At 36.2% G+C, this 7,623-nt stretch overlaps 1 protein-coding gene across 1 annotated transcript; it reads right to left on the bottom strand.

Annotated features, from left to right (window-relative positions):
• Nucleotides 1-798: 798 nt before the first annotated feature.
• On the bottom strand, nucleotides 799-7,600 carry LOC149709440 (putative pyruvate dehydrogenase E1 component subunit alpha, mitochondrial). The gene is made up of 7 exons (XM_089864814.1): nucleotides 7,406-7,600; nucleotides 7,265-7,325; nucleotides 5,895-6,137; nucleotides 5,616-5,834; nucleotides 2,668-3,056; nucleotides 1,193-1,301; nucleotides 799-1,107 (listed from the first exon to the last, which is right to left on the bottom strand). Exons 2-7 carry the CDS (start codon nucleotides 7,304-7,306, stop codon nucleotides 916-918), a joined length of 1,194 nt encoding a protein of 397 aa, XP_089720940.1. The 5' UTR covers nucleotides 7,307-7,325; nucleotides 7,406-7,600; the 3' UTR covers nucleotides 799-915.
• Between the last annotated feature and the right edge of the window lie 23 nt (nucleotides 7,601-7,623).

Genomic DNA, 7,623 nt, shown 5'->3' with positions numbered 1-7,623 from the left:
AGTCGGAAACACTGGGGAAATAGTAGTCGGAAACTCTGGGGAAATATTTGTCGAAAACTAGGGGAAATATTTGTCGGAAATTAGGGGAAATATTTGTCGGAAATTAGGGGAAATTGTTGTCGGAAACTCTGGGGAAATTGTCGGAAACTCTGGGGAAATTGTCGGAAACTCTGGGGAAATTGTCGTCGGAAACTTTGGGGAAATTGTCGTCGGAAACTTTGGGGAAATTGTCGTCGGAAACTTTGGGGAAATTGTCGTCGGAAACTTTGGGGAAATATTTGTCGGAAACTAGGGGAAATATTTGTCGGAAACTAGGGGAAATATTTGTCGGAAACTCTGGGGGAAATTGTTGTCGGAAACTAGGGGAAATAGTTGTCGGAAACTCTGGGGAATTTAGTATTTTTAGTAAAATTCAGGGAAATTTGTAAAGTTTGGGTAAGTTTGCTCAGAAGGGGTTGCTTCAACTATAAAAAACCAATTCCGTTGTTATTACTGAATATATGGGGAATTCGGGGAAATATATGGTATGGGAAACACCTGGAAAACGAGTCATAGGCTTGTAAGTCAACAAGTCAACACTCAAATACAGGTTAGAAAGGGTATAGCATACAGATGTACTTTCATTGTAGCGTAAGATTTCATAAGATATGTTGTGCATAAGTTTGGCGGTGAGATATGGAAGGAGTTAAGGAATGTAAGCAACAAACTCAAACAAAAATGTTTAATATAAACTCTGGGGAAACAAACAAACAAACCTATACATGTTTTATAACAAACAAAAGTCCTATTACCGACACACCATTCCATCCACTTTAATTGGTTTAACTTTAATTTCTACATCAATGGTTTCATATTGATTGATTGATTGATAATTTAAGCAGTTTACGTTACCAGGATCTTAATTATTAATTATTATTACAATTTTAAATTAATTGGAGTGTTGATCTTTTTATGGTAATGTTCGGTAAATGGTGTGACACCCCTGATTTTTTCAACGGCAGGGTTAAAGTAGACATCAGCGTAGAGTTCTTCTAAGGGGATTTCTTTCGCGGATTTAGCGATGACTACGGCTTCGTCAACTACTTTCTTGATTTCAGCTTCAATGGCCTGAAATCAGACAGAATTATTCAGGGTTTTAGTCAGGATTGAGTTGAGAAGAGAGAAACGAGTAAGTATTAAGTAATTGACAAACTTTTAATTCGTCATTGGTAACGAGATTCTCCGTGATGATTTTATCCTTGAATGATGTAATGGGATCACGTGTTTGACGTACTTCTTGAATCTCTTGACGTGTACGGTAGCTGAGGGGAAATTATGGCGTGAGAATTAGGGATAGTAGTACGCAGGGTTGTAATGTAACACGTCAAGGAAAATTCTCTTTTGGAAGTCCAGGGATTTACAAATTGGACAAATATTTCACGTGATAAAGTTGGGGGAATTGTAAATAGGCCAAAAAATGTCGTGTTATACGTCGGGGGAATTTAAATAAGGAGCAAAAGTTCGTTTAACTTAGGGGAATTGAAAAATATGGTGTCTTAAAGTCGGGGGATTTGAAAGTAGGCCAAAAATGTCGCGTTATATGCGGGGGAATTTAAAAATAGGCCAAAATGTCATGTTATACTGGGGGAATTTAAAAATATGTCAAAAATGGCTTGTTAACGACAGGGGAATTTAGAAATATGTCAAAAATGGCTTGTTAACGACAGGGGAATTTAAAAATAGGCCAAAAATGGAGTGTTAAAAGTCGGGGGTATTTATAAATAGGTCAAAAATGTCGTGTTAAAGTTCAGGATTTTAAAAATAGGCCAAAAATGTCGTGTTAAAGTTCAGGATTTTAAAAATAGGCCAAAAATGTCGTGTTAAAGTTCAGGATTTTAAAAATAGGCCAAAAATGTCGTGTTAAAGTTCAGGATTTTAAAAATAGGCCAAAAATGTCGTGTTAAAGTTCAGGATTTTAAAAATACGCCAAAAATGTCGTGTTAAAGTTCAGGATTTTAAAAATAGGCCAAAAATGTCGTGTTAAAGTTCAGGATTTTAAAAATAGGCCAAAAATGTCGTGTTAAAGTTCAGGATTTTAAAAATAGGCCAAAAATGTCGTGTTAAAGTTCAGGATTTTAAAAATAGGCCAAAAATGTCGTGTTAAAGTTCAGGATTTTAAAAATAGGCCAAAAATGTCGTGTTAAAGTTCAGGATTTTAAAAATAGGCCAAAAATGTCGTGTTAAAGTTCAGGATTTTAAAAATAGGCCAAAATGTCGTGTTAAAGTTCAGGATTTTAAAAATAGGCCAAAAATGTCGTGTTAAAGTTCAGGATTTTAAAAATAGGCCAAAAATGTCGTGTTAAAGTTCAGGATTTTAAAAATATGCCAAAAATGTCGTGTTAAAGTTCAGGATTTTAAAAATAGGCCAAAAATGTCGTGTTAAAGTTCAGGATTTTAAAAATACGCCAAAATGTCGTGTTAAAGTTCAGGATTTTAAAAATAGGCCAAAAATGTCGTGTTAAAGTTCAGGATTTTAAAAATAGGCCAAAAATGTCGTGTTAAAGTTCAGGATTTTAAAAATAGGCCAAAAATGTCGTGTTAAAGTCGGGGCAATTGGAACAAAATCCGGGAAATTTAATTGGGAATCTTAGGACAACCCAGATAATACCAACACCGTTTAACACATACCTAGTTCCTGGATCACTCATACTATGTCCATGGTAACGATAAGTGGCTACTTCCATGACAACGGGTCCTTTGCCAGCCCTGCAAATATCTCCGGCGAATTTGGTGGCTTCTCTGACAGCCAAGACGTCCATTCCGTCAACCCAAATTCCAGGGATGTAATCTCCTCTGGTATAATAGTCTGTGGAGGCCGCGGCCCTCTCGGCGCTGGTGCCCATTCCAAAGCCATTGTTCTCGCAGATGAAGATGACGGGAAGGTTCCATAATTTAGACATGTTGTAGGCTTCAAAGACTTGACCTTGGTTAGCGGCACCGTCGCCGTACAGAGCCAAACAGATGTTGTCGGTGCCAGTGTATTTGTGGGCAAAAGCTATGCCTGCACCAAGGGGAACCTAAAGGAGTTATGCCGAGTTTTAGTGTTTTAGTGTTTCTATATTCGTTTTGCACGATATTTCATGTTTTCTATAGGTTTCCTTGAATAATTTCATTATTTTAGGTATATGCGCGTATTTTCACGTTTCCTATTGAATTTTGCTCGAATTTTCACGTTTCCGATTGAAATTTACGCGTATTTTCACGTTTCCAATTGAAATTTACGCGTGTTTTCACGTTTCCTATTGAAATTTACGCGTATTTTCACGTTTCCAATTGAAATTTACGCGTATTTTCACGTTTCCTATTGAAATTTACGCGTATTTTCACGTTTCCTATTGAATTTTGCTCGTATTTTCACGTTTCCTATTGAAATTTGCGCGTATTTTCACATTACCTATTGAATTTTGCTCGTATTTTCACGTTTCCTATTGAATTTTGCTCGTATTTTCACGTTTCCTATTGAAATTTGCGCGTATTTTCACATTACCTATTGAATTTTGCTCGTATTTTCACGTTTCCTATTGAATTTTGCTCGTATTTTCACGTTTCCTATTGAAATTTGCGCGTATTTTCACATTACCTATTGAATTTTGCGAGTATTTTCACGTTTCCTATTGAATTTTGCTCGTATTTTCACGTTTCCTATTGAAATTTGCGCGTATTTTCACATTACCTATTGAATTTTGCTCGTATTTTCACGTTTCCTATTGAAATTTGCGCGTATTTTCACATTACCTATTGAATTTTGCTCGTATTTTCACGTTTCCTATTGAATTTTGCTCGTATTTTCACGTTTCCTATTGAAATTTGCGCGTATTTTCACATTACCTATTGAATTTTGCTCGTATTTTCACGTTTCCTATTGAATTTTGCTCGTATTTTCACGTTTCCTATTGAAATTTGCGCGTATTTTCACATTACCTATTGAATTTTGCTCGTATTTTCACGTTTCCTATTGAATTTTGCTCGTATTTTCACGTTTCCTATTGAAATTTGCGCGTATTTTCACATTACCTATTGAATTTTGCTCGTATTTTCACGTTTCCTATTGAATTTTGCTCGTATTTTCACGTTTCCTATTGAAATTTGCGCGTATTTTCACATTACCTATTGAATTTTGCTCGTATTTTCACGTTTCCTATTGAATTTTGCTCGTATTTTCACGTTTCCTATTGAAATTTGCGCGTATTTTCACATTACCTATTGAATTTTGCTCGTATTTTCACGTTTCCTATTGAATTTTGCTCGTATTTTCACGTTTCCTATTGAAATTTGCGCGTATTTTCACATTACCTATTGAATTTTGCTCGTATTTTCACGTTTCCTATTGAATTTTGCTCGTATTTTCACGTTTCCTATTGAAATTTGCGCGTATTTTCACATTACCTATTGAATTTTGCGAGTATTTTCACGTTTCCTATTGAATTTTGCTCGTATTTTCACGTTTCCTATTGAAATTTGCGCGTATTTTCACATTACCTATTGAATTTTGCTCGTATTTTCACGTTTCCTATTGAATTTTGCTCGTATTTTCACGTTTCCTATTGAAATTTGCGCGTATTTTCACATTACCTATTGAATTTTGCTCGTATTTTCACGTTTCCTATTGAATTTTGCTCGTATTTTCACGTTTCCTATTGAAATTTGCGCGTATTTTCACATTACCTATTGAATTTTGCTCGTATTTTCACGTTTCCTATTGAATTTTGCTCGTATTTTCACGTTTCCTATTGAAATTTGCGCGTATTTTCACATTACCTATTGAATTTTGCGAGTATTTTCACGTTTCCTATTGAATTTTGCTCGTATTTTCACGTTTCCTATTGAAATTTGCGCGTATTTTCACATTACCTATTGAATTTTGCTCGTATTTTCACGTTTCCTATTGAATTTTGCTCGTATTTTCACGTTTCCTATTGAAATTTGCGCGTATTTTCACATTACCTATTGAATTTTGCGAGTATTTTCACGTTTCCTATTGATGTTTGCGCGTATTTTCATGTTTCCTAATGAATTTCGCGCGTATTTTCACGCTTCCTAATGAATTTCGCGCGTATTTTCACGCTTCCTAATGAATTTCGCGCGTATTTTCACGCTTCCTATTGAAATTTGAGCGTATTCTCACGTTTCCTAATGAATTTTGCACGTATTTTCACGCTTTCTATTGAATTTAATTTTGCGAGTATTTTCACGTTTCCTATTGAATTTTACGCGTATTTTCACGCTTCCCAATGAAATTTGAACGTATTTTCACGCTTCCTAACGGATTTTGCGCGTATTTTCACGCTTCCCAATGAAATTTGAGCGTATTTTCACGCTTCCCAATGAAATTTGAGCGTATTTTCACGCTTCCCAATGAAATTTGAACGTATTCTCACGCTTCCCAATGAAATTTGAGCGTATTTTTAAGTTTACTATTGAAGTTTGCGCGTATTTTCACGCTTCGTATTGTATTTTGCGCGTATTTTCACAATTCCTATTCAATTTTGCGCATTATTTCATCACAAAATGCGCTGGATTAGGACATTCTGTGGTTCTCATCATTATAATTCCGCTAATACAAGTAAATACATTACCTGAGCTCCTACAATTCCATTTCCACCATAAAAATTATGAGTGTACATATGCATGGAACCACCTTTGCCTCGGGCGCAACCGAGTTCCCTTCCGGTCAATTCCGTGAGTACTTCCAGGACCGAGAGTCCTCTCATGAAACTCCAACCATGAGCTCGATAAGCAGTGATGACGCTATCGCTTTTCCTTAAAGACGCCTCCATTCCTACTGCGCATGCTTCCTAAAAAGGCACGAACGTCAAGACTTCTCGAAAACTGTACTTGGGAAAAGTCGATCGTACTTGTCCTGAGTACAGATGGCAAAATCCTCGGACAATCTTCTCCTTGTAGAGGCTGTTAGCCGCGGCCTCCATTCGCCTGATTGTCATCATTTGACGGTGGTAGTTGAGGGCGTCCTCACGCGTCACCGTGACGCTGGTCGATGGGCCGCTGTCCAATTTATGAAGTTTGTAGGGTTTTGTTTGAAACGTCGCCTCGGACGCCGTTGAGTAATTTCGACCAGATAGTGCCACAAATAAGTTGCCCTTAAAAGTTTTTTTATTACGCTGATCATTCATTATCCCTTTGAAAGAGTCGGAGATATTTTTTGTACTCAGAATGGGGTGGGAGATATTTTTTGTACTCAGAATGGGGTCGGAGATATTTTTTGTACTCAGAATGGGGTCGGAGATATTTTTTGTACTCAGAATGGGGTCGGAGATATTTTTTGTACTCAGAATGGGGTCGGAGATATTTTTTGTACTCAGAATGGGGTGGGAGATATTTTTTGTACTCAGAATGGGGTGGGAGATATTTTTTGTACTCAGAATGGGGTCGGAGATATTTTTTGTACTCAGAATGGGGTCGGAGATATTTTTTGTACTCAGAATGGGGTCGGAGATATTTTTTGTACTCAGAATGGGGTCGGAGATATTTTTTGTACTCAGAATGGGGTCGGAGATATTTTTGTACTCAGAATGGTTTTATACTACCAAATTTATTGAATTTATTGACATAGCTCGCACTAAATGTTATCTTTCAAAGAGTAGTGGCACCTAATGTTATCTTCCCTTAGAATCTAATGCACTCAAAGGCAGGGAGATGCCACTACAATAATTATCTATAGTGTACTCATGAGTTAGTAGGTTTCATAGTAACAAGTTTATTACATGTATAGAATAAGAGTGTAGCTTTTATAGTTATTAGTTCATAGACTAGTGGCACCTAATGTTATCTTCCCTTAGAATATAATGCACTCAAAGGCAGGGAGCTGCCACTACAATAATTATCTATGTCATACATAGATAATGAGTACATTTATTTCTGTACTCACATTCCGCCTACATACAACCAGATGTGTAGCTTCTATAATTATTAAATTATAGGCTAGAGGCACCCAGTGTTATCTTCCTATTGAACCTAATATACCCAAAGGCCGGCACCTGCCACACAAGTATCTATGAGTACAGAAATACATGTACTCATAGATACCAGTCCTAGTTCATAGAGTTGTGGCACCTATTGGTAACTAACTATAGAACCTAATACAGTCAAAGGCGTGGAGCTGCCACTACTACAAGAATCTCTGTACTCGCAAACCACTTTTATAGGTTATTCGTGAGTACATTAATTTTATCCACCCACATGAACATTCAGGGTCAAATTAATTTACCTTAAGAGTGAGTGACTGCACAGCTTTCTTCACAGATGCCATATTTTATTGTAACTTCGATCTAGGAGTAAGGGAAATTATATGAAAATGAGATATAATTTTATAAAATGCTAATTTCTTCACAAATTAATTAACACGTACCTGGCTTCGTATTCGTAATAAGAGCTAAGAACCCTACACTTCCTTTTAGCAGACCTCGGCCGGAGCAAGGTCAACTTGAACTTTGTGAAATTAATTTCGAATTTTTGTACCTTAATTTGCCTTGAATTATTATTATATATTTTTTAATTTAATTTTTTGATTTAAATGAACAATTTTTAAAGATATTAAGTCACTAGAATTAAATTATGTTAAAAAAT

This window comes from Phalangium opilio, unplaced genomic scaffold (genome assembly GCF_054372755.1).
Source record: "Phalangium opilio isolate 3A_F unplaced genomic scaffold, DU_Popi_V2 ptg000013l_1, whole genome shotgun sequence".
NCBI classification, from domain to species: domain Eukaryota; kingdom Metazoa; phylum Arthropoda; class Arachnida; order Opiliones; family Phalangiidae; genus Phalangium; species Phalangium opilio.
Note: the sequence above shows the minus strand (reverse complement) of the source record. Positions and strands in the feature narration are given on the sequence as shown.

Excerpts from the sequence above, each read along its gene's own strand:
- LOC149709440 (XM_089864814.1), bottom strand. The coding sequence starts at position 7,306 with ATGGCATCTGTGAAGAAAGCTGTGCAGTCACTCACTCTTAAG. Across the intron at positions 6,138-7,264 it reads TGCAGTCACTCACTCTTAAG|GGCAACTTATTTGTGGCACT; the intron begins GTAAATTAATTT and ends AAAACTTTTAAG. Across the intron at positions 1,108-1,192 it reads TTACCAATGACGAATTAAAA|GCCATTGAAGCTGAAATCAA; the intron begins GTTTGTCAATTA and ends GTCTGATTTCAG.